Below are 27,108 nucleotides of genomic sequence, written 5' to 3'. Positions count from 1 at the left end.
GCCAGTGCCCCAAGGAGCCGGCCCTGCTGCCCACGGCCCCCGCAGCAGGGTCTATAAGCTTCTGCTCCAGCCGGACGCCACAGCTCAGGACCAAGCAGGGCAAGCTGCTGGAAACCACCCTTATCAGGGCAAAGCCCACCACTAGAGGAAGTGGGAATGGAGCCAGAAAAACCTCCAGGGTTCAGCTGCTAACTGGGTTGGAGGGTCTGGCAGCAGAGTCATGGCCCCAAGCACACGGCTCAGACTCGCTGCAATAACCAGCTGCTTGTCTGGTCATTTGTTGCCAAATAGCAATCTTGGCGTCTAGCCATTGGGCTGGCACCAGGATGGAAATGCTGCAGCTCAACAATTTTCATTAGGTTGTGCCAACCCAGAGATACAGAGCCAGTCCCTGTCTGCAAGCCAGCCCAGTGCCATCGACTTCCTGTGGCAGGCAAAAGTCTGAGTCTCCCTTGCCTAAGTGAAGGAAAAGCATGTCAGAGGAAATGGCTGAAACACAAATGTGACAACCTAGAACCTCACTTCCAAATAGGTTGGAAGTAAAACCTTTGAGATTAGCTAAATTCAGCGTCTCCTGCAACAGCTGTCATTGTCCCCAGGCTTCTGCCTTAGCAAGAGAGACACAGGAGGGATTCAAACAGCTTTCAGTGTAAACCGCATGAATATGTAGATTTTCCTCCCATCTATAAACATATCAATAGCAAGATTACATGTGTTGGGTTTACTGTATATCCAAGAATCTATTAAACTATCTAACAATTTAAAAAATATTTTCAGGCTATGTAAATTTCACCCAGAAAAATGTACACACAGCCTATCCTCAAAATTGTGTATACATTTTAGTGGTTCCTTAAAAGTAATTAAGAGCCCAGCTTTACCTAAACGTTGTCTGTTTAATATAAAATCCTTGGTTTGAGAGTCTTGAAAAGGAGAGTGCCAAAGTATACTTCACTCCTTTACATCCCATAATTAATTACTCCCTATTTCTGTAAACCTTAACCTAGATCCCCTACAGAAAATCAGGCAAATTAAGGTCCAATAATTTGGTAGGCCATCAGTGATGACTAATTTCTTTGATTCAAAAGCTGGAAATGTTTTCTGTCTTTTTAGGGCCAAACTCAAGGCATATGGAGGTTCCCAAGGTAGGGGTTGAATCAGAGTTGTAACCTCTGGCCTACAGCACAGCCACAGCAATGCCAGATCCAAGCGCGTCTGTGACCCACACCTCAGCTCACGGCAACATCGGTCCATAACCGACTGAGTGAGGCCAGGGATTGATCTTGTGTCCTCATGGATGCTAATCAGATTCGTTTCCACTGAGCCACTATGGGAACTCCAAAAAAACTGGAACAGTTCCTTCTCTTGGACTCTCCTAGACTGGTTTCAATTCTTTGCACAGAGTATATGGAACAACATGCAGTTAATTCATCCACTTTGTTACAAACACTGGCTTAAGGGCATCCTAGGTGTCAGAAAAATGTAATCGTTCATCGCGCTGACAGCTGGAATCACAGGTCTCCCCTCTCCAGTTGTTTCAAGAAATCTGAACTTTGATATAGAATTTACAGAAATTGTTGATTCTAGATCGCAGGGTAAACCATATGGGATGTCCACACAGTCATGTCAAGGGCTCTAAAAGGCAGCTAAAAAGCAGCTATCTGGCTTATCTGAGTTTATTCCCATTGGTCTAGATGGCAAGACAGGGTATCTCTGCTTTGTTGAGGACTGACCCACACACTCTTATTGTCCATGAGACATGCAACAGAGAGAGTAAGTTGAAATTCAACTAGGAGGGACACTTTCCAGAAGGGAGCTAAATATTATACACATCACAATTAAAGGCTCTTAGCTCCATACAGAGGAAAACCCCTGCATTTTGGCTGAGGTCATGCCTAGAGGTATAAACTGGACATCCTGTGAACATAATGAACACATTTGGATGCAGAAAACATTTTCTCTGAAAGACTCATGGCCCAATTTGACTTTGTTTGCACCAAATACCCTTAACACTCATTATGCAATGTTGTTTGTTTGTTTTCCTTTTGGGGGTAAACAAGGAAAATTAGCCTGTCGTGCTATTGCGCTTAAGTGAGTGGCAACATGATTGTTCACACTGCTCACTATCTGGTGTGACGACATCCGTTGTGGTATGCTTGCAGGCTCTCAGGGAGAAATTTTCTTGAAAAACAGTTGTGTGTTTACTGGCTAAGCTGGCTAGTAAAGAACAGCCAGGTACTTATCCTTCAGTCCATTTCAAATGAGGTCACAGGAGCGTGAGTGAACTGGCACACTGCCAATCAGTTTCCACCCAAGGAGGAAGAAGCATGAAAATGTCAGCAACCTTCCTCTTAGAGAGTTTTGGGCACAACCTTCCATGTCTGCCCTCTCAAAAAGTGGGGAATCTTGATCTACTTGAATATCAAGAGAAAACAAACAAATAAAACCCTTGGAAGCAGAGGGCTGAGGTCATTGTGGGTGATATGGAATATTGTCTTCTTCTATATTGGGGAGAGATTAAAAAGCTGATGGAGTCATCTTTTGTCTGTTTACTCTCTTCTCAGTCTGCCTTTACTGTCTTTTTATTTTAAAGAGCCCAGAGAGGGGAGCTGGCGCTGATTTTTGAAAGTACCAAGAACAACATCATCTAAGAATTTCTTTCTCATTTCACCATCAACTACATCCTTCCAACTACCTCCTCAGTATTCTACAGTTATAAAGAGGTTGGTCCTGTAGTTTTAATACCCACACAGGTATTAACAAATATTAGTTATTCTGTGAAGTCTGGTTCTTGAGAAAGCCATTTCTTCCCACTCTGCCCTAAGGGGTATTAATGATCAGAGTTTAAGATGTAAGAAGCATTCACAGGGCCTGGAAATTATTTCTCAACAGATAACAACATTTCATGCCACAAATTATGATTGAGACCTGGGCATGTAGTGGTCATTGAACTAAATGCTGGGGATTGTGAAAAAGACACCACCCTGCTCTGAAGAAAAAGAATTATCTCCAAATATAGAAGTGTTCCTAAGTATATAGGCAACACGTGTGTATGCGTGTGTGTCTGTCTGTGTGTGTGTTATGTGCTGATGGCTCCTGGCCATAGTACTTGCTTTGGAAAACTAGCCACAAGTTTCCAATTTGCCCCACTATTTTTTTGGTGTATTTAATACATGCTTTCCTTATTCTCTTGTAATTTGATTTGTTCGTTTGTTTTCTATTTTTCACCATGGTTTAGGCTTAGGGAATCTACATTTCATCAGGTGCAAAGTTACCTCTATGTACAAGGCAGACAGGAACAAAAAGATCAGGAATACGTCGCAGTAACTTCAATGTTTCAACAATTAGCATCAACACCAAGCAGTTCTATGAGCAGAGACAATGTAGGATTTTGAATTTAGGTGAACCCACTGTCACTAAAATCCAGGTAACACTGAATGTCCTACTTGATAACTCACTGAGACTGATTAATACTCTAGTATGTATTGGTCACTAGCAGAAAGCAGGGATCTCAGAGAATTGGAAGTCAAATTATTGTGTTTTATAACTGAAGAAGCCTGGAAGGTCATACAATTATAGTGCAACTGAGGCTTAGGTGGGTAAAGTTACTTACCAGGGCCATGGAGTTTTTTGGCGGCAGAGCTAGGAGGTGACTCTGTCTCCATGTTTTCAGTCACCATAGTGGTGGACAATCCTTAACCACATTTTCCTGGTCTCAGGGTACACCTTTCACCTCCATTCACTAACCGCTCCCTCCTGGCCAGTTGGGAATTCCCGGGTGGGGGTGAGCACCCTGAGATGCACCACCCCCCCCCCAACCTTCTGGAGCATGCTGGTTTTGCTGGCCTGCTGCAGCTTGTCCCATTCTTGGCACTGGCTTGGGGGCCAAGTTCCTCAGCGTCTCTCAGTTTTCCCTGAAATTTCTCAATTGAGTGAAATAGCATGAAAGACGCTGCTCTCATTGCTATCAACACAAGGATGTGAAATTGAAATTCTACAATGACTATGGCACAAAAGGGACTTCTTGAGCAGTTGGTATCATGTTTCATGAACAAACAGTGTCTGGAACTGACACACAGGCATGCAACACAAATGCGTGGGAGGCAAAAGAGAAGTCAAGTTGTTCTTGCAACATAACACCTATTATGGTCATACGTGTAGATGAACCTTAACTTTCCTATCTTACACTAAGATGATGGCCCATTAGGTATGAAAATTAAATTTTGAAAACCAAATACTCTAGTGATGGTAAAGTATGCTAACTATATCTATGCGCTAGTAAATCACTATTTACCAGTAGCAGGTATTTTATGTAGTATCATTGTTCAGTAAATTTAAAAGTTGGTAGCATTAACTGACTCCCTTTTATTATTTGACTGCTTTTCTAAATTTGAAAGTTGGGGAACTATTATCTTACCCTCCTCAGAACATTTATAGTTCACATAGGCAGGGAATGATAGAAGGAATAAAGCTCTGTCAAAGGGCATTTATATAACAATGAGAGCCAGGAGATTGTAACTTCCATTTGAAACATGGTTTGATATTTTCACGTATGTTATCATAACTTGTCTGATGTATTCTCTGTGCCTTTTTTTTTTTAAGAAGGGAAAAGGAAACTTCACATAAACAGAAAACATTTTGCCAAAGTATTTTTTTCCCCCAAACTGAGACACTCAACACTATTTCTTAAGTAGTTACTATGCAAGGCACTACACGACTGTACAGTATAGGTAAGTTGTTTTGGCAGAATTTTGCAAGTCATTAGTCAGTTTTCTCCAGTGGCTCAGAAAGTCCTTCCTTGGTGCTCAGTGACAGGTATTTCTGGAGTTTGCAATATGGTTTGCTGTCACCACACAGTGGTATAGAATTGTATTCCTCTTGCATTCATACAGATTGAAGTACCCAAGTTCTAAGCCAAGTTTTGGTGAAAACAGTCTGGTTTCCACAACTTACATGTTTATCCCAACACCTACCTAGAGTAAGGTAAAGAATGAGAGAGCTGGCTCTCCGCCTGAGTCTGAGTTCCCGCTTAACCAATGTTAGGATGTGTCTGTGGTTCTGGAAGCTTCAGAAAGTAACTTTACTTCTCTGTATCTCAACTCCCTTAATAGCGAAAGACAAGAACAGTAGCTCTTGGTAATAGAAGAGGTTGGTCATTAAATGAAATAATCCATGTAGAAAGAGACCCAGTCTGCCTGGAACTGGGGGTTCCCAGGATGAGGGTCTTTCATGCTAAAGCTGAGGAAGTCTTGATGAGCCAGAAAGAGCTGGTTATTCTTCCTGTAGAGTGCCTGCAGAATATCTGGTACAGACATGCATTGAGATCAGTCTCACTGTCATTGTCGGTCACTGCAATGGAATTCAAACATGCTATGGATGTGAATGCATCTGTGGTCCCCAAAATTAGCGTGATGTTGTAACCTAATAAATACTACCCTTGTGCTTTAGAATTAAAGAAAACAGAGTCACATACAGAGGCAGGGAACCAAGAATTGTTTATGCAAAGGCCCACAGCAAATCACTTTCTGCTCAGACAAAATGATCCTGACATAAAAGGCCCACAGCAAATCACTTTCCACTCAGATAAAAACGATCCCTGGAAATAATGCCTCCTTCCTTCTCTCAGAGGTGTCACTCATTATTAGTGCCAGATGACACCTCTTTTAAATTTTGAAACTGGGGGAGCCTCTTATGGTTCTCTGATAACCTCGCTTCTAGTTCCTACTTGAACAGCTTAGGGCCTTTTTCTGGTTTGTGGTCATGAAAGTCTCCTAAGGACACTTTATCCAATAAAGCACGCAGGTAATTGTAACGCTCACGGAGTTCACTGTGAGATGCAGCCCCAGTTCTATGTTGAGACATGCAAACCAGCCAGAGATTATGTACCCGGCTTGCCCTGGGATGTTGAAGCATGAATCAGTGAAAGAGTTCTACTTTTTTTTTAATCTTAAACTTGGTTGCTTTCCCAAGATTCCTGTGCAAGAATCAGCAAGGCTCAGTTTTGCAGGTCACAAGTCAATGTGAGGCTCAGTCTTTGAAAACAAGGGCAGTCATTACCAACCACCAAGCTCTGTGTCCTGAAGAATGAAGGCAGTTGTGTTTACACAGATAAAGGCCACAAGTAAAGAATCACAGAACTCCAGAGCTCAACCGGACTGGCCGTGGTAAGTTGGGATACACAATTTCAGCACAGAGCTAGAAATCATTTTAACAAAATGACCACGAGCTTCACACAGAACATTCAGCTTGGGAGCAAACTAACTTGAGTTTGTATTAGGAAAGTTCTTGTAAGCATAATACTGTGTGTTCACTCCAAGCCAGGCCTGATTTTAGTGCTTTCATTTAATTCTCTTAACAACTCTAAAAGAGAAGTACAATTACAATATCCATTTCATAGAAAGAGAAACTGAGGAATAGAGAGGTAGTGTAACTTGTCCAAGGATGCACAGTTAATAAAGTTCAAACGAGAGTTGAACCTGGAGTGGTCTCCATAATGATGTAGAGAGAAAAAGGTGATCTGTACAGAGAACTGGAACCATAGGTTCTGGATTTTCTGAGAAAGAACTTAACCTAAACCAAGTTTGAAATGCAACTGAATTTATTTATTTATTTATTTATTTATTTATTGTTGTTGTTGTTGTTGTTGCTGCTATTTCTTGGGCCGCTCCCGCGGCATATGGAGGTTCCCAGGCTAAGGGTCGAATCGGAGCTGTAGCCACCGGCCTACGCCAGAGCCACAGCAACGCAGGATCCGAGCCGCGTCTGCAACCTACACCACAGCTCACGGCAACGCCGGATCGTTAACCCCCTGAGCAAGGCCAGGGATCGAACCCGCAACCTCATGGTTCCTAGTCGGAGTCGTTAACCACTGCGCCACGACGGGAACTCCAGAAATGCAACTGAATTTAGACAGTTAATATTGAATCTATTAAGAGAATATTTACACAATTGATATTAATTAAGTGGCTATTTCCCTGATTCTAAATCTAGAGTAATTATTTAAATAAATAGAAATTTATAGTAAACAACACAAAAGAGCTATCTTATGAAAGTGTTTAATAGAAGCAGAGGAAACATTTTTTGAAAATATACTCTGGAAGAAAACTTGGGTGAGAATTGATTTAAGGAAGTTCCCTTCGTGGCTTAGTGGTTAACGATCCTGACTAGGATCCGTGAGGATGTGGGTTAGATCCTTGGACTCACTCAATGGGATAAGGATCCAGTACGGCCATGAGCTGTGGTGTAGGTCACAGACGAGGCTTTGATCCCGCATTGCTGTGGCTGTGGTGTAGGCCGGCAGCTGCAGCTCCCATTTGACCCCTAGCCTGGGAATTTCCAAATGCCATGAGTGTGGCCCTAAAAAAAAAAAAGAAAAAGAAAAGAAAAGAAAAGAAAAAAAAAAAAGAATTGACTCAAGCTAAAACCAACTCAATCTACTGATTCAGCAATAAAATCTCAGTGATATCAGCAGATCACCAACATTCACACATTAAGATGATCAAATACATTTTAAACAATTTAATTATACTGAAGAACAAAAATGCTTGGCATCAATTCAATCCCCAAACTTCCATTTTATTGTTAAAGAATATAATTGTACCATATTTAAGCACTATGTTTTTTAAAAATTTTATTTTGCACTATTTTTATTTTTAATTTTTTAGATAGAGCCTAAATTGTATGTATTTATACTGATACTGTGAATGTTTATAGTATGACTGTACCACAGCACGATGGATAGCAATGATTTAACAGAATACGATAGGATGACACGAGAACTTATGGTACATAGAGATAAATAAGATAGGAATAATATAAAAATAAAAATATGTGCTTTGTTTGAACACAGAATCCTTAAAATTACAAGTGACTCTACTTAATTTAGTATTGTTTTATATAGATATAAATTAAAATAATGGTTTTTACTTTGCATAAGTGAGTAATAATAATGAGTATTTATTAAGGATTTAACATGTATCAGGCACTAGGATGCCCAGATGAGCTACATGACTTCACCAAGTTTATACAATCTGTAAATGGTTAATCAGAACACAAAACCTGCTGAAATTTCTCTGCCACTCTCATGGTAAGATACTGCCTTCTTGCTTTCTTATGTAAGGTGGTTTTAAATTGTGAACTTCTTAGTATATTGATTGTATTTTCAAGATGCTTTCGGGATGATAGAAATCTTTTATATCTTGATTGTTGTGGTGGCTACTTAAAGGCATATATTTGTTAGAACTTATCAAACCCTAGACTTACAATGATTACATTTAATTTTGCTCTCAAATAATGTCAATTTAAAATTAAAACAATGAACCTCTAAGAAATTTTCAGTAGCATATTTATTTATTTAGGCTTTTTTTTAGGGCCACACCCACACCATATAGAAGTTCTCAGGCTAGAGGTCAAATCGGAGCTGCAGCTGCCAGCCTACACCACAGCCACAGCAAAACCAGATCCTTAACTCATTGAGTGATGCCAGGGATCAAACCCTCATCCTCATGGATACTAGTTGGGTTTGTTACCATTGAACCATGACAGGAACTCCCCTGGAGCATATTTTAAACTGATAAGAACAGATACTACACTTGATCTTAGCCAAAAGGCCGAGAAGCAATGGAGCATATTTTAAATGTAAAATACAATCCTCATTAGTCAAGAGACACCATATTGTTAGTTATATAATGAATCTGATAACAGATAAAAAAATAAAGCAAATTTTTATAGAATTTTATTTTTAAGAATAAATTGTAGGAATTCTCATTGTGGATTAGTGTATTAAAAACCCTACTAGCATCCATGAGGATGTGGGTTTGACCCCTGGCCTTGCTCAGTGGGTTAAGCATCCAGCATTGCCATGAGCTGTGGTGTCATTTGCAGATGTGGCTTGGATCTGGCATTGCTGTGGCTGTGGTGTAGGCCAGCAGTTGTAGCTCTGATTCGACCCCTAGCCTGGGAATTTCCATATGCCTCCGATGCAGCCCTAAAACACACACACACAAAAAGAATAAATTGTAATTTATCCACAAATCAATAACATATTATACCACATTAACAAAAATCACAAGATTGTCTCAATAGACACAGAAAAAATATTTCACAAAATTCAAAATCCATTCATGACAAAATTTTCATCAGAGTTGGTAAAGAGGGAACATATATTTATGCAATAAAGCAATTTATGACATACCCACTGCTAACATCATACTCAATGATGAAAAGCTGAAAGTTCTTCCTTTAAAATCAGGAACAAGACAAGAATGCCCACTCTCACCACTACTATTTAACATAGTGTTGGAAACCCTAGCCACAGCAGTCAGAGAAGAAAAAGAAAAAGAAAAAAAAAAAAGGCATTGAAATTAGAAGGAACAAAGTAAAACTGCAGATAACATGATATATATATATAGAAAAATTCCAAAATATTCACCAAAAGCTATTAGAATGAATAAATGAATTTAGTAAAGTTACAGGATACAAGATTAAATATATACAAATCAGTTGACTTTCTACACTAAATACTAAATTAATAATGAATAATCAGAAAGAGAAAACAAAAAATTCAGTGTCAATACAAGAAAATGGAAAGATATTGTGAGTTCATGGATTAGAAGAATTAATATTGTTAAAAAGTCCTGGAGTTCCCGTCGTGGCGCAGTGGTTAACGAATCCGACTAGGAACCATGAGGTCGCGGGTTCGGTCCCTGCCCTTGCTCAGTGGGTTAAGGATCTGGCGTTGCCGTGAGCTGTGGTGTAGGTTGCAGACGTGGCTCGGATCCCGCGTTGCTGTGGCTCTGGCGTAGGCCGGTGGCTACAGCTCCGATTCGACCCCTAGCCTGGGAACCTCCATATGCCGCGGGAGCGGCCCAAGAAATAGCAACAACAACAACAACAAAAGACAAAAGACAAAAAAAAAAAAAAAAAAAAGTCCATACTACCCAAAGCAATATACAGATTTAATGTAATCTCTATCAAAATATCCATGATATTTTTCACAAACTGGCACTAATAATCCTAAAATTTATATAGAACCACAAAAGATCACAAATGGCCAAAGCAATCTTGAGTGGGGAAAAAAAAAGATGGAGAACAAAGTTACTCCCTGCTTTCAGACTATACTAGAAAGCTAAAAGTAATCAAAATGGTATGGTATATAGATCAAAGTAATAGAGTAGAGAGTCCAAAAGTAAATCTACTTACATATAGTGAATAAATCTACAAGAAAGGAGGCAAAAATATGCAATGAAGAAAATACAATCTACTCAATAAGTGGTGCTGGGAATACTGGACAGCTACATGTAACAGAATGAAATGATAACATATTCTCATACCATATACACATATATACTCAAAATGGATTAAAGTAAATGTAATACCAGAAACCATAAAATTCCTAGAAGAAAACATATACAGAATACTTTTTCAATATAACTTAGCAGGTTTTTTTTTGGATCTGTCTCCCCAAAGGAAGAAAACCAAAGCAAAAAGTTAAAAATAGGACTTAATTAAACTTAAAAGCTTTTTTCACAGCAAAGGAAACTATTGACAAAATGAACTACTACTTACTTAATGGGAGAAAATATTTACAAATGATATATGTGATAAGGGGTTAATATCTAAATTACACAAATAGCTCATACTAAGTAACAACAAATAACTTGACATTAAAAATGGGCAGAAGACCTAAACAAATAGTTTATGAAGACATACAGATGGCCAATAGGCACATGAAAAGATGCTCAGTGTCAAGGATCATCATGTAACTGCAAATCAAAACCACAATGAGATACCACTTCATACCTATCATAATGTCTATTGATAAAAACACCCCAAAGAAAAAGTTGGTGAATGTGAGAAAAGAGAACATTTTTGCCCTGTTGGTGGGAATGCATATTGGTATAGTCTCTGTGGAAAGTAGCATGGAAGTTCCTTAAAAAACTAAAAATATAACTACCATGTGATCAAGCAAGTCCATTCTTGGGTATTTATCAGAAGAAAATTAAAACACTAATTTGAAAAGATATATAACTCTGATGTTCACAACAACATTATTTACAATAAGCAAGATATGGGAGTAGTCTACATGTCCATCAATAGATGAATGGATAAAGAAGTTGTGATATATATTCAGTGGAATATTACTCAGCCTTAAAAAATAAATTTTGCTGTTTTTAACAACATGGATGTGCATAAGTGACATAAATCAGACAGAAAAAGAAAATTTCTCTATGTTATCACTAACATGTGGAATCTAAAAAATAAAACAAAGGAATGTCTATCAAAAAACAGTAATAAATTCACAGATGTAGAGAGAAAACTAAAGGTTACCAGTGGGGAGAAGAAAGGAAGGAGGGGGGCAGGATATGGTTAAAATCTAAGAGGTATAGTCCACTATGCATAAAATTAATAAGATACAAAGATATATTGTACGGTGCAAGGAATACAGCCAATATTTTAGAACAAACTTTAAATTGATTATAATCTATGAAAATATTAAATCATTATGTTGTATGCTTGAAGCTAATATCATATTGTAAATCAACTATAATTTAATTCAACTAAAATTATAACTATAACTTATTCACAATCATATGATTAAATAATGTATACAAATCACACTCATCAATTTTCTGATTAAAAGCTCTCATTTTTAATATGAAAAATTCACAGATATGGTCAGTGTTGTTTTTTGTTTTTGTTTTTGTTTTTTGATAGTCTATAATATTGTGGCTTCAGTAGTCATTGGTTGAAAAAATCAATCTGTAGAAAAATTCCAGAGCCAAAAATTTTCAGCAAAAACCATTCTGTGAGCCTAAATTATTCTGCATTAGCTATGGAATTTGCAGTCAGTTGGCACACTGTGATCTGTTTGACAGCCGAAACCTAATAGCTCAGACTCAAATAAATGGTTATTTCCTGTCTCAGTAGCAATATTGAGTGAGTAGTCAAAGTATTGATCCTTATTTGATTCCTTAAATACATGTGGCCTGGTTATCCTTCTCTCCAGAAATCTCCTTGGGATCTACACAGTAAAAAAACCACTATATCGAAAACCTTTCTTTTTTCATTCTAGTAGTACAACTTTGAATTCAATATCTAAGATAAAACCTTGTTTCCTTTATCTAACACTATAAACTCAAATTCTACCTGAAACAAGTTTTATGACTCAATACAATAAAATCATTTGATATTACTGGTGATTCAGGTAGTCAATAAATGAATATTTATCAGTTACCCCTTAAATACCAGGAGAGAACTGGAACTGTACAAAGCACTGGGGCTGCAAAAATGAACAACATAAATCTGTCTTCAAAAGCTTATATCTAGGAGTTCCCGTCATGGCACAGCAGAAATGAATCCAACCAGGAACCATGAAGTTGCCGGTCCGATGCCTGGCCTTGCTCAGTGGGTTAAGGATCTGGTGTTGCTGTGAGCTGTGGTGTAGGTTGCACACACGGCTTGGATCCTGTGTTGCTATAGTTGTGCTTTAAGCTGGTGGCTGTAGCTCCATTTTGTCCCCTAGCCTGGGAACCTCCATAAGCCACAGGTGCGGCCCTAAAAAGTGAAAAAAAAAAAAAAAAAATGCTTACATCTAAGGAAGGTGGGATGGAAGAATGAAAAAGAGTTAAAGAAATAGAAATATGAGAGAGGGAGATAGAGAGAGAGAAAACAACCAGAAAGTTGGTGGGAAAATAATGACACTTTATGTAGAGTTTGGGCACAAAGAAAAGGCATTTCCACTTGGAAGGACTATTAAGTCCTAAAGAAAGGCCCAACAAATGGCTTCCAGCTTTTACCGCCTACAAAGACTATCCTTGTCAAATATCCTACAAAGCCAAAGCCAAATGTAACTTCTCTATTTGTACATTCCTTAAGTTCTCAATAGTATTCAACACATTTGATCATTCTGCATTCTTGAGATACTTTCTTCCTGACCTTCTATAACACCACACTCTCCTGCTTTCCTGGTTTCCTCTATTTCACTGGTTCCTTTTTAAGTTCCTTTGTTGGCTTCTCCTTCTCTTAGGATGTCGAGTCGTATGACCACTCCTCTTTTTTGCTATGCAAACACCCTATATATGAATCATGGCTAAGAGAAGAGACTCAAGCCAGACTCCTTACTTTAAACTCTGGACTTGCCAATGGCCATCTACGTAACCTCAAGTAAGTCACTTAACATCTGGGTCAGTGTTTTTTAACCTATAAAATGAAGGTTATAACAAAGTATAGATGAATTAACACAGGTAATATGAAGTACTTACATGTAAAATTTTTAGAATATTAGGCATATATTATCTTATTACCACAACATGTTAAAATCTATCTCTAATGCTTATGACTTGCAATCTGTGTCTTTAACCTCTGCTTTGAAACCTCTTATATGTTAAGCTATTAACCTGTATCTCATTTTAGATGTCTAATAGCATCTCAAAAATAGCAAAACTAAGAACACTTGATTTCTCTCCCCTCAAAACTGCCCCTTCCATAATCTTAATTTTACTAATTACTGTATTTGTAGGTTCTAAAGCCAAAACCTGAGAATTATTCCTTTCTCTTTCATTTAACCCTCCAGTCATCTCCAGTTCATCAGTCACTTCTATAAAAACTGTCTCCAAATCCATCACATCTATCTAATCACTATGATCCTAATTCAAGCCACTGACATCACCTTCCTGGAATTCCACAATGGCATCCTTACTCATTTACTTGCTTTTCCCATACTCCCTAAAATTCACTCTTTACAGAGTAGCCAGGATAACTTTTCTTAAAAAAAAAAAAAAAAAAAAAAAAAAAAAAAAAAAAAAACAATTAGGATAAAATCCAATCTCCATACTCTGGCTTATAAAGCTATATTGATTTGGTCCTTGTATACATTTTGTACTCCATCTTTTACCTTCCAACTTCCCCTTATTCATTATTCTTTTGCAATTCTGACCTTCCTTATGTTACTCGAAAACATGGAGTTAATTTCTACCTGTGGGATTTTGTACAAGCTCTCGTGTTTATCTCTAACAGCATTCCTCCTGAATATTATATGCCTGGTTCCATCCTGAAATTTAAATCTCACTGCAAAAAGGTTCCACAGTTCACAGTAACCTCCCTGTCATTACTTACAATGACAGGAAGTTGAAATACCTCCTTTTGGTGGCATATTCTGATGTTTTCTTCTTTATTCATTCACCCATATATTATCTCTTCCTATTAGAATGCAAGTTCTATGCAGAGATTCACCAGATCTTAAGTTATCTTCAGTGCTTGGCACAGAGATGACATTCAATAAATATTTTGGAATTAATGAATAAATAAATTATGGCACTAGTGAAATAAAGAGACTAGCAGTTGAAATCTATTTACCTTGGAAATGGTTTCTGGGTTGAGGAAAGGAGTGATCACAGATGATTTGTTTGTATGACTGGATGGGTGACGGTGTCATTCATAGAGAAAGGGAACATTGAAGAAGGGAAAAGCCTAGGAATAATCCTTTTTTTTTTTTTTTTTTTTTTTTTGTCTTTTTGCCATTTCTAGGGCCGCTCTCGCGGCATATGGAGGTTCCCAGGCCAGGGGTTGAATCGGAGCTGTAGCCACCGGCCTACACCAGAGCCACAGCAACATGGGATCCGAGCCACATCTGCAACCTACACCACAGCTCACGGCAACGCCAGATCCTTAACCCACTGAGCAAGGCCAGGGACTGAACCCGCAACCTCATGGTTCCTAGTCGGATTCGTTAACCACTGTGCCACGACAGGAACTCCAGGAATAATCCTTTTTGGATCATGACTTTGATAGCTCTTAGGAGACAATTTTGAATTGTACAAGGAATAACAAGATATGGATCTAGGACTAAAAGAAATATATCTCCATGGTCTGGAGATACGCATTAAATATTCATCCTAACAGCTGAAGTTATTTAAGTGGAAGGGAGCAGAGAGTTTATGTGGTGAGAGGAGAGGAAGTCTAAATTCTGAAAATGCCAAAATATTGAAGAGGCAGATAGTGGAAGAGAAGCTGGAAGGAAAAACCCTGGGAGGAGACTCAGGAAAGAGGAGTATACCAGGCAAGGGGAAAGAAAATTTCTAGAATAAAAGTGAAGTCAATAGGGTCAAGTAACAAAGAGATCAAATAAAGTAAGTATTAAAAAGAGTCAGCTGTATTTAGCAATTAGACGATCATTGGGCAAATTGAAAACCAAGATCTCATCTGAACTTGCCAGAGTCCTGCCCTTAATTTCTAAGTCCTTGAAAATTTCAAGCACTTTGCAAAATATCTGCCTGGAATTCCACTTCTCCAGACCTCTAAGACTTGACTTGGCACATCTGGCATTTTTGTGCTACTATCAACATAATAATTTAACTGGTGCTTTCAATGGTTTCATTTTTGTTTGTTTGTTTTTTCTCTTCTCTACATGCAGTATAAATAGGCAAAAATACTATCTTTTATTTCCAACTTATATATCTTCTCAAATAAATCACAGAAATTCATCAGAATCTTCTTCATCCAAAGTAATGAAAACAATAACGAATGGATAGTCAATGAATCAGTGAGACAATAATTCCCAGATTCCCCCCAAATGCTGCAAAAAGCTGATGACTTTTTAACAATCCATAATCTTCTGTTTAGCAGACTATAGGCCAACAAGAAAAAATTAAATATATATAAAAATTTAATAACACGAGTCAAAATAGGAAGAATTTCTTGCTTAATCATCAATTAAATACAAACATTATTAAAAACTGAGATGTTGAAGAAATGCTTGACTTATAAAAATTATGTGAAGGAGAGTATATATATATGTGTGTATATATATATGTGTGTATATATATATATAGTGTGTATATATATGTGTATATATATATATATATATATATATATTTTTTTTTTTTTTTGCTTTTTAGGGCTGCACATGGGCATACGGAGCTTCCCAGGCTAGAGGTCAAGCCAGAGCTACAGCTTCTGGCCTATGCCACAGCCGCAGCAAAGTAGGATCCGAGCCACATCTGCAACCTACACCAGAGCTCAAGGCAACACCAGATGCTTAACCCACTGAGAGAAGCCAGGGATCGAACATGCAACGTCATGGTTCCTAGTCGGATTCATTTCCGCAGTGCCACAAAGGGAGAGTATATTATTTAAAGTAATTTTATATTTCATTTTATTTTATTTGTCTTTTTAGGGCCACATCTGTGGCATATGGAGGTTTCCAGGCCAGGGGTCGAATTGGAGCTGAAACTGCCAGCCTACACCACAGCCACAGCAATGCAGGATCTGAGCCATGTCTGTGACCTACACAACAGCTCACAGCATTGCCAGATCCTTAACCCACTGAGTGAAGCTGGGGATTGAATCCATGTCCTCATGGATACAAGTCAGGTTCATTACCACTAAGCCAGGAACTCCTATTTTTTTTTTTTTTCAAAAAAAATTTTTTTTTTCTTTTTATGGCCACACTTGCAGCATATGGAAGTTTCCAGGCTAATGGTCAAGTAGAGCTTCAACTGCAGGCCTAAGCCACGGCCACTGCAATGCCAGATCCTTAACCCACTGAGCAAGGCAAGGGATTGAACCTGTGTCCTCACAAAGACAATGTCAGCTTTTTAATCTGCTGAGCCACAATGGGAACTCCAAAGTACTTAGATTTTTTTCCATTTTTTTAAAGTTTTATTGAAATATATTTGATTTACAATGTTGTAACAATTTCTGCTGTAAAACAAAATGATTCAGTTATACATATTCACACATCCATTATTTTTCAGATTCTTTTCCACATTGACTATCACAGAATATTAAGTAGAGTTCCCTGTGCTATACAACAGTTTCCTGTTGGCTAATCATTCCATATACCACAGGGTGCATATGCACAATAAGTACTTTTGGGTACCTATTTCACAGCTTGATTTTTCATGGGCCTAATCTATAAATCTAATTTTGTGATTAAAAAATCCAATTAATCCTAAAATATCTTAATAAAATTTAGTTTTACATTCTCTGACATCAACCTTACAAGTGTTTTATCAGGTCAGTCTCCTAAGGTATTAGAAATAAAAGCAAACTAAACCAATGGGACCTAATTGAACTGACAAGCTTTGCACAGCAAAGGAAACCATAAAAAAAAAAAAAAAAGACAACTTACAGAAGGGGAGAAAATAGTTTCAAACGATGCATCTGACAAGGGTTTAATCTCTAAAATATACAAACAACTTATACAACTCAACAGCAAAAAAGCCAACCACTCAATGGAAAAATGGGCAAAAGACCTGAACAGACATTTCTTCAAAGAAGATAAACAGATGCCCAACAAGCACCTGAAAAAATGCTCAATATCACTGATTATTAGAGAAATGACAATCAAAACTACTGTGAGGTACCACCTCACACCAGTCAGAATGACCATTATTAATAAGTGCACAAATAACAAATGCTGGAGAGGGTGTGGAGAAAAGGAAAGCCTCCTGCACTATTGGTGGGAATGTAAGCTGGTACAACCACTATGGAAAACAGTATGGAGGTACTTAGAAAACTATATATAGAACTATCATATGACCCAGTAATCCCACTCTTGGGCATATATCTGGACAAAACTTTCCTTGAAAAAGACACATGAGTCTGTATGTTCATTGCAGCACTATTCACAATAGCCAAGACATGAAAACAAATTAAATGTCCATTGGCAGATGAATGGTTTAAGAAGATGTGGTAGTATTTCCATATATACACAATGGAATACTACTCAGCCATAAAAAAACAAGTTGATGCCATTTGCAGCAACATGGATGAATTAGAGACTCTCATACTGTATGAAGTAGGACAGAAAGAGAAAGACAAATACCATATAATATTACTTATATGTGGAATCTAACATACCCCACAAATGAACCTTTCCACAGAAAAGAAACTCATGGACATAGAGAACAGACTTGTGGTTGCCAAGGGGGAGGGGAGGGAGTGGGATGGGCTGGGAATTTGGGGGTAATCGATGTAAACTATTGCCTTTGGGATGGATAAGCAATGAGATCCTGCTGTATAGCACTGGGAAATATATCTAGTCACTTATGATAGAGCATGATGATGTGAGAAAAAGAACATATACATGTATGTTTGACTGGGTCACCTTGCTGTACAGTAGAAAACTGACAGAATACTAAACCAGCTATAATGGAAAAGAACAAAAATCATTTAAAGTAAAATAAAATTTAGTTTTAAGTATTGAAAGTAAGTTGGTAGATTCTGTGAAATTTCTAGATTCTCTGAAAGTCAGAGTAGGAAGGTTAAAACAGAGGATTAATTTTTTTTGTCTTTTTCAGGCCACACTTGCATCATATGGAGGTTCCCAGGCTAGGGGTCAAATCAGAGCTGTAGACTCTGGCCTATACCACAGGCACAGCAACGTAGGATCCGAGCTTCGTCTATGACCTACATCACAACTCACTCCAATGCCGGATCCTTAACCCACTGAGCAAGGCCAGGGATTGAACCTGCATCCTCATGGATGCTGGTCAGATTCGTTTTCACTGAGCCATGATGGGAACTCCTTGTTTTGTTTTGTTTTGTTTTGTTTTGAAACAGAGGATTAACTTATGTTTTCTGATTAGTGTGGCAATATTTACTCCAGAGATTCTCAAATTTTTGCTACATGTAGAATTGCCTAAGCAGGTTTTGAAACTTCTCAGTGTCTAAACTGACCCGATAGTAGCTAAATCAGAATCCCTGAGAGTGAGATCCAGACATTAGCATTCTTTTTTGACTGTACCTGAAGCATGTGAAAGTTCCCAGTCCAGGGATTTAAACTGTGACACAGCAGAGACCCAAGCTGCTGCATTGACAGTGGCAGATCCCTAATATACTACACCACAGCAGAATTCCCCAGGCATCAGTATTTTTTAAAGCTTGTCAAGGGATTCTCCCAGACAGCCACGGATTTAAGAACTCATGATTTAGGCTACCCTTTTCATTAAATGAATGTTTTAGTGGTTATGAATAATAAGGGCTTTGAAGTCAGAGCTGGGTTTTGAATCCTGCTGGCTGTATGAACGTGGACAAGCCCCTAAATATTTTTGTGCCTCAGTTTATTCAACTATTACTCAGTAATCATTGTTTCCATTCTATAGGCTTGGTTTTTGTTTTTGTTTTTGTCTTTTTGTCTTTCAGGGCTGCACCCACAGCAAATGGAAGTTCCCAGGCCAGGGGTCTAATTGGAGCTGTATTCGCCAGCCTACACCACAGCCATGGCAATACCAGATCTGAGCCACATGCATCTGTGACCTACACCACAGCTCAGAGCAATGCCGGATCTTTGACCTGCTGAGCAAGGCTAGGGATCGAACCCACAACCTAGTTGGGTTTGTTTCCACTGTGCCACGATGGGAACTCCTCTTTAGGGTTGTTTTGAGAATTTAATAAGATACTATAAAAACTCAGAAGAGTACAGAGGATATAATACATGATAAATGTTAACAATTGGTTTAAATAGAGCAATGTGTTACTCATGATAATTATTAATTACAAACCAAATACTTGGTGTGGTTTATAAGACATACTTGAGTAATATACTGTATCTAAACCTGAATTAATATAAGGAACAAAGTGTTAGATCTCTGCTGACTCAATGAAGTCAGGCATCTAGTTTGGGCCTTAAAAGTGCTTTTTCTTTTAAATTCCACAAAGGCAGGGTTCAAAGAGCCTCAAATTCACTTCCTCCTCACACCTGCCTCCACACAGATATATGATACCGCTAGAGCAGCCATGTAATTTGAGTCCAACTGGCAGGAAAAAGCCACTAATAAATTTCCCCAGGCCTTATTAAAGGGAACTTTTAAATCTTCATTGACATGGTAAGAAAGAACTCAAAAAAATGTCCAGTCACACTTTTCTTATTTACTTGGTTCCTCTGGAGTGGGTAATGACTTGTTTTCCTTTAGTTGTATCTGAATGGTTTGACATATTACTGTGACAAGGTTACTTTTAAATTGATAAAAGGTTGGATTGTGTCAGTGCATTTGTCAAAACTGTCTGACACCCTGTGGCATGCACCCTGCACTCAGAGCCCAGATGCACTTGAATCTGCTCTCACTACTCAGCATTCAGCACACACCTTAACGCAACATCCAACAGGGTTGGGTCAAAGTCAGGGAGATGAGCTTGGGCACAAACACTCCTACTTTGTCCCCTGGCTTTTCACTATGGGAGTTTCTCCTCTCTTGTTAAATGTTAAAGTGACATTTACAGCTTCATCTTAAAGGGAGCAAAGCTGGGGTGACAGAGCTTGAGAAAGGAAAACATTTACCCAGAAAAATGAAGGGGAGGTCAGCTGACTTCCTGGTCTTCCAGTGATGATTGGAAATACATGTGGATCTACCCAAAAGTTTCCCTGCTTGTCCTTCATTCTGCTTCAAGCAGCCTTGGCCATGGCATGTTCACTTTATAACAGAACAATCTGCTCTGTATCAACAGGATGCTGGCATTAATTCCAGATTAACCACATGGAAGTGGAAGCAATCTCAAAGCAGGGCTTTCTGAAAGCATTATACTACTTAAATTTTATGAGTTAGGAGAATAGTTAGATAAAAGGTAGATGTCAAAAACATAAAAACATTAATGATTTTACTTTCCATCAAAAATATATGGCTTCATTTTTTAAGAGTAATCTCAATGTGTTTCAAGGGGATGTTGAGATTCGTTTAAGAGAAGTTAACAATTTCTTTGAAGAAGGAAATAGAGTTGAATATGTGAAAAATCATTAGACTATTAAAATTATAGTTGGCCCCCCAAAAGTTGCAATGCTCCTCTGTTTTTATTAAGCCAAATTTATCTTCCCTCACTTCTATATCTTCCTCTTGAGATACGCATAAATGGTATAATACCCAAGTATTCCACCCATAAGTCTCCAACTGATAACCCATCCCCTGTATAATCAATTGTATAATCAATTGAATGTTTAGTTTTCACTCTATTTGCCTTAAGTGCTTTAAATATTGCAGTGATGATCCATTCGTGATAAGGTATGAAAAAGAAATTAAATAAAAATAGCTGACTTGGGTCCTATTCTGTGCTACTTTGCTGCTTCTTTAAGTGTTTTGTTTTTTGGTTGTCTCTCAAGCCCTTGTTTTTTAAAAGACAAATACATGCATATGAAAAAACACATCTTTTACCGCACATCATTTTTCTACCACCTTCAAATATTAATTCTCACTCCTCTTCTCTGACTTCTTCTCTGAAGAAGTTATTCTTCTACCAGTTCATTCTTATCCTACCCCATTCCCTTATCTTACAGGATCTTTTCTACTCAGCAGTCAGTTATCTTTTCGAAACAAATATCTGACTGTGTCACCTCCCTGTGTGTGACAATTCAATGATTTCCTCCATTGTTCAAAGCTCCTAACATGACATACAAAGGGATCACCTTACCGCCTCCATGTTTTCCACTCCTGCTGTGCCATACTCCTCTCCCCCTCTCCCTTGCTGTGCTCCTTCCAGCCCTTGGTTCTGCACATAGGAAGTCCCTTCTGCCTATAAGCCTCTTCCCTTCCTTCCTCCTCTAGTTAAACTATTCCTCCTTCTGATCTCTGTTCAGAGATTCCTTGGCTTATTGCCCTAATGAGGTCTAATCCCATGTTACAAATACCTTAGTTCCATGCTCCTCTTTTGCTTGCATTTGTAGCTGCAATTTTATATCAAATCATATGCTCATTTCATTGATTTGCATTTTTCCTGTAAGAATATGCTCTCTGCTGAAGCAAGACCTTTGTCTCAATTTACCCACCACTGAATCTTCAGCACATACCTTGGCATGTAGCCTAGGTATTCTATGAACATTTCTTGATTGAGACCACAGTAAAGTTCTTTGAGATTTCTCAAGATAAAAACATTACAAGGTCTTTAACTACAGTATTTCCTATAAGACGCATGATGCAGTGTATTCACCCAAAACATAGGTAAACTAGAGAGACTTTCCACAGAGTAAAATCATTCTTCATGTCTATGCTTTAACTTTGCCTTCTCTTCTTTGATTTTACTCATGATACAAACATAGGAGCTTTGATGATAAATGGGAATGAAATATCTTAATAAGAATTTGATAATAACCAATATGGGAAAAGAATCTGAAAAAGAATGGATGTATATGTGTGTGTGTATGTGTGTGTGTGTAACTGATTCACTTTGCTGTAAACCTGAAACTAACACAACATTGTAAGTTAACTAATAAAATTTTTTAAAGAATTTTATTTGATTATATATGAGAAATAATGCTATTTCTTTCCTTTTAATACCATTTTCTTGCTGTTCATCAGCATTTATATGGATATTGTATTCTAATACCAGATAATTTGATATGTCTATGCCTTTTTTATGTATCTCTGTTTTCCATTATTTCATTACTATGAATATTAGCAAATGTCGCATTTCCTATAAGGAAATAGTAACTCTAAAACTTCTTATAATTTCATAGGAATGACAATGACAATTATCCTGATGGTGACTTCATTTAAACACCAAAATATTATCTATCTTATAGGTAAAATTATTCACCTATAAGTGTTGGGTGAGTAACAGGAATGCAAAATTATTTGAATCTTTAGACGACTGCTCACTTAAGATAGCAAGGAGCACACTAAGAGACCACCACTGCAAGACAGGAAACCAGAATTTTACAAATGACCTTCAATGGTCTTCTAACAAATGCATCCTGTGCAATCAGGTCAAACTCACACAGCTGCATCAGTTCAGGCATGGCCCTGCCAATACTGGAGAAGAGATTGATGAAAGATAGAAAAGGTGGCCCAGAGTAGGTTTTACTACTAACTCATGATGGCCTCAATGAAATATAAGAATTGTACTGTGAAAAAAATAAAATCTTAAATGATCATGTACAAACACATATTATATATGGGGAAACTGAAGTTAAGAGCAGACAAGTCAGTTGTCTAGGGCCACATACCCAGTTGATGGCACAGCCAAGAGTGAAACCCAAAACTCAGTGCACAGCTATTTACTCTACATGATGTTGCCACATTAGCTCTCTAAGATTCTCCAGGAAAACAAATCTAAGCAATAAACCCCAGGTCCAGACTGCTTCTGTAACTGAAGAACCAAAAAGGGTTTTTACAATAACAATAGCATGAGCCAGATCTTATTATCCAGCAAAAATTAATACGAACAAGTAACCATGACCCTCTGTACCCTTCGCATACTTTAAATTTCTCAAATGCACAGAAGGAACACACAGAAACCATTTTTTCCCTCAAAAATACGGTTCTTGTGTCACTAAATCTCTTTCCTGAGTTAAAAATGCCAACACAGACTTTTAGGTAACACTTTCCATTTATAAATTCCTGGCAATATTCTTTGCAGAAATGGACACTGACCCAAAAATTCAAAGTATAAGGCTACATCAGTGGTACATTCATAAACCACCACTACAAAAAAATATATAGAATTTTAAAAGCCCTCATTTATAGGGCTTGCTGATTCCTGTGATGTAAATAGTGCCCCCATGGCCAATTTCAAGATACTGAATCTGTAACAGATCTCACAGAATTCCTGAACATTTAGCAGTTGGCTCTAGTGCTCCAGTCAGAGGCAGATGTAGCCCACCACTGGTACTACAGGGAAACGTAGAAATAATCAAACACAACCCACTCTTTTATAAGAGGAGATTAAGGCTCAAAGACAGTAAATGATTTGTCACAAGATCACACAGTCGCAGAGCAGGTTTTAATACACGAGATTTTGCCTCACGTACCTTCACGTACTGAGACTTTCTGCATTGGAAATACTGGTCTTTACATTATTGTAGAAAAATATGGATGAAAACGTTGCCTGTCATATCAGTCAACAAGGCTGTTGCAGCCATCAAGACATGAGCCACTGTAGCAGCCCAAATGTGCACTCTGAGGGGATCAGGATGGAAAACAAACAAACGAACAAACAAACAAACAAACCAGGATACTGGTCCTAGATAGTTAAGATGCATATCCAAGAGGCAGTTTCAATGAGCCTAGACTCTTTTATTTTCCCATACATAGAGAAATGCTAAATTTGTTAACTTGGGATGTCTAGTTTTCTTTAATTAATAGTAATGTTTTTGATGTTCTGATAACCTGTTTTTTTGTTGCAAAAACTCCTATATATCCTGGCTCCTCCCTTCCCTCTTCGGAGCTGTCCCTCTTCCCACAGAGATATTTGAGAGGCTGCCTCCAGGGCTTAAGTCCTTAGAAAATCTGCAGAATAAAACATAATTCTCAACTTTCAGGTTGCATTTTGTTTGTTTGTTTGGTTGGTTGGTTTGGTTTTGAGAAGTGCTTCTCAAAAATCCAGTGACGGATAACAACACCATGAAGCCTGATGAAATTCACAATCTCTGTCTCCGCTCTGGACCTAGAGAATCATAATCTCTTGGGACCCCAAATCTCTGTTTCAACAGGCTCTCTGAGTAGTAGAGAACAGTGGGAAAGCATCTTTCCTTAATCCCCAACTCTATTTTTTTATGAATAGGATTCATACACAAATCAAAGATAGTAGCTATCTGCTTTTTCCCATCACTATCCGTTACAGGAGATACTTCATCTGAAGCTTCTAACGTAAAGTCCATCATCCTTCACATTTTCAAAGACTTTACTTTCCAAAATTGTTTAGATGTTTCTAAGAGTAGAAAAATTTAAAAAAGTTGAATGATTTACCTTCCAATTCTCATCCTCAACATTTTTTTTTTTTTTTTTTTGATCATTCCCTCAACATGCAGAATTTCTCAGACCAGGGATCAAACCTGAGCCACAGCAGTGACAAAATAGGATACTGAACCTGCTGAGCCACCAGGGAAGTTATCCTACTTTTAACATTTCATAGACAAGAACATAACATATTTGTATGTCTTAGCTGTGGCATCTTTCTTTTTTAAAAAAAAAACTGCTTTCAAATAAATATTTATTTCTCAATTTTCTGTCTTACCTCTTTCACAAATCAAGACAGTCCATAGCAGCAGAGTGCCTCCATGCTAATCTACATATTGCCTTGTCAACTGATTATATAGTTATGCATTTGTGTTTTAGTTTATCTGCCACTTCCTGTTGTTTTGAAATTTGTTCCCAATCTTAAAAACCAGAACAAAGGAAAATAAATACTATTTGCCTTGTTTTCCTCTTCCAATGTTTTAGAGGTTGGAAATTTTACAAAATAAATATCCTCTCGACCTTCTTATAAAAGCATTGCAAAAGAGAAAAAGAAAAGTTGAGTAATAGTTTTCCCCAATTAAAAAATATCCAGCTAAGGCACAATCAAATAACAAATAGCTGTACTGATATTACTCTTAAAATAATCAGTCAGCAATTTAAAAATCCAGGTCTATGATTTTTAGTTTATTATCCATTATTCATCTTGTTTGGAGTGTAAACTTAAATATGTTTAATTGATTTGCACAGAGTGTTGATAACATGAAAGTTGGTAGATAATAGATTAATGAAAATCTTTTGGAAGGGCATTTAATCACTACCATACTTCCTAGGAAATATAAAACTACTTGGTGAGTGAAGTTTTTGGCCATGGAAGGACTTGGAAGTAGATGTTTTCAAGGAAACTAGAGGATTAGCCTTACAATTTTTCAATTAACTGGTCCAGACTAAACTTATACTTACCACCTAAGAACTGACCAGAAAAGATTTGCAACACAGCAGGTGACCATCCTGAAGTCTACCCCTTCTGACTTTTTGCAATTCCGGTCACTAATAGCTCTCAATAATAATAATAATAATAATTACAATAAAGCAATTTTTTTCATGAGGTTCATCAATGACTCCACCAGTCACACAGGGTAAGAACCCAACAGCCATAGGTGTGAGAACCCACCAGCCACAAGATGTGACAACACACTAGCCATAAGGTCTGAGATCCCACAAGCCACAAGATATGAGAATCCAAAAACCACAAGGTATGAGAACCCAACTCAATGGTTGTTCAGTATCTTCCTGGTCAATACATGCACATCAGCCAGTATCACTATGTAGAACCTCCATTTCTAAAATAAAAGGCAAACAAACTCCATTCCCGAAAATAAACTGGACTCAGATCTCAAACATAAGTCCCACTGGTGCAGCAGTCTTCCTTCCTGGGGTACAGAGGGTGTGAAACCAGGCCTTATATGGACACGTCCACGCAGGCAAAGATGTGGTTGGAAACGGCGCAGAGAACAGGGGGGCACTTACGGTTGGCACAGCTTGATTAGGTCCTGGTCAGTGGTGCCTGGTGGGAGGCCTCGAATGTACAGGTTGGTTTTACTCAACTGTTCCCCGCTGCTGTTGCTGCTGCTGTGGTTGCTGCTGCTGTTTGTGCTGGGGCTGGGAGGAGCCATGGGGTGGGGAGCTGGTGCATAGGACTGCTGGAAACAGAAAAGGCTGTTACTGGAAAAACAAAGCCAGCACCTATTCCCAGGCCAGCAGAGCCACTTGAAAGCAATGCAAGCTTCTCGGCCTCACCAATCCACACATGCACACTCATGTTCCTGTCCCTACTTGGTGAGACGTCTGAGAACATCATTTGCTCTCTCCCCCCTCTGGCCCTGCCTTTGGATCTGCATAGCTCAGATCCCTCCTGTGCATGCTGCAGCTCAGCCCCCAGCATATTTACCTTGCCTCTACTCCTTGTTTCCTCCTTTTCTCCAAAGGAACATCCTCATATTGTTTTCCTCACCTTTCCTCTCTGGCACAATCACTATATCAATAGCAAACCTATGAATGACCAGTTAGTAAATGAACCGACCTTATCTCTTTCTCCCATTCCCAAATCTGCTCTTTTGTGGTGCAAACTGAGCCACTATTATCTCCCTGCAGTGATGACCCACTGTGAATCACTGGAATCCAGGATCTCAGCCTAGGCACTATCAACCAATTTGACAGAAGAATTCCTTGTGGTGAGGGCTCTTCTGTTCATTGTAGGCTGGCAGCAGCATCCGTGGCCTATTTGCACCAGATTTGGGTAGCACCCATCCCCAAGCTGCAGCAACCAAAAATATGTCTCCACACTGCCAAGTGTCCCCTGGGGGGAGTCCCCCCCAGCAGAGAAACTTTGGTCTAACCTGTCACACTATTTATGACAAAATGGAAATAAGTAACCCCCATAGACTTG

The 27,108-nt window shown here is 38.3% G+C and overlaps 1 protein-coding gene and 1 long non-coding RNA gene across 6 annotated transcripts in view; one reads left to right on the top strand and one right to left on the bottom strand.

Moving 5' to 3' along the window:
* The window catches only part of RBMS3 (RNA binding motif single stranded interacting protein 3), a 1,489,550-nt gene that overhangs the window by 562,781 nt on the left and 899,661 nt on the right, over window positions 1-27,108 (bottom strand). For 2 of the 3 annotated variants that reach the window (XM_021069971.1, XM_021069972.1), the window contains exon 5: window positions 26,190-26,362. In XM_021069971.1, coding sequence (XP_020925630.1) covers window positions 26,190-26,362 — 173 coding nt within the window. The remainder of the gene's footprint in view (window positions 1-26,189; window positions 26,363-27,108) is intronic. The other variant, XM_021069970.1, reaches the window with a different exon arrangement.
* LOC110256377 overlaps window positions 5,745-27,108 on the top strand; it is a 43,995-nt gene continuing 22,631 nt past the window's right edge. For all 3 annotated transcript variants that reach the window (XR_002337778.1, XR_002337777.1, XR_002337776.1), the window contains exon 1: window positions 5,745-6,161. This is a non-coding gene — a long non-coding RNA (uncharacterized LOC110256377). The remainder of the gene's footprint in view (window positions 6,162-27,108) is intronic.

The sequence above is a fragment of the Sus scrofa genome, chromosome 13 (genome assembly GCF_000003025.6).
Source record: "Sus scrofa isolate TJ Tabasco breed Duroc chromosome 13, Sscrofa11.1, whole genome shotgun sequence".
NCBI lineage: Eukaryota > Metazoa > Chordata > Mammalia > Artiodactyla > Suidae > Sus > Sus scrofa.
This window is presented reverse-complemented; position numbering and strand designations above follow the sequence as displayed.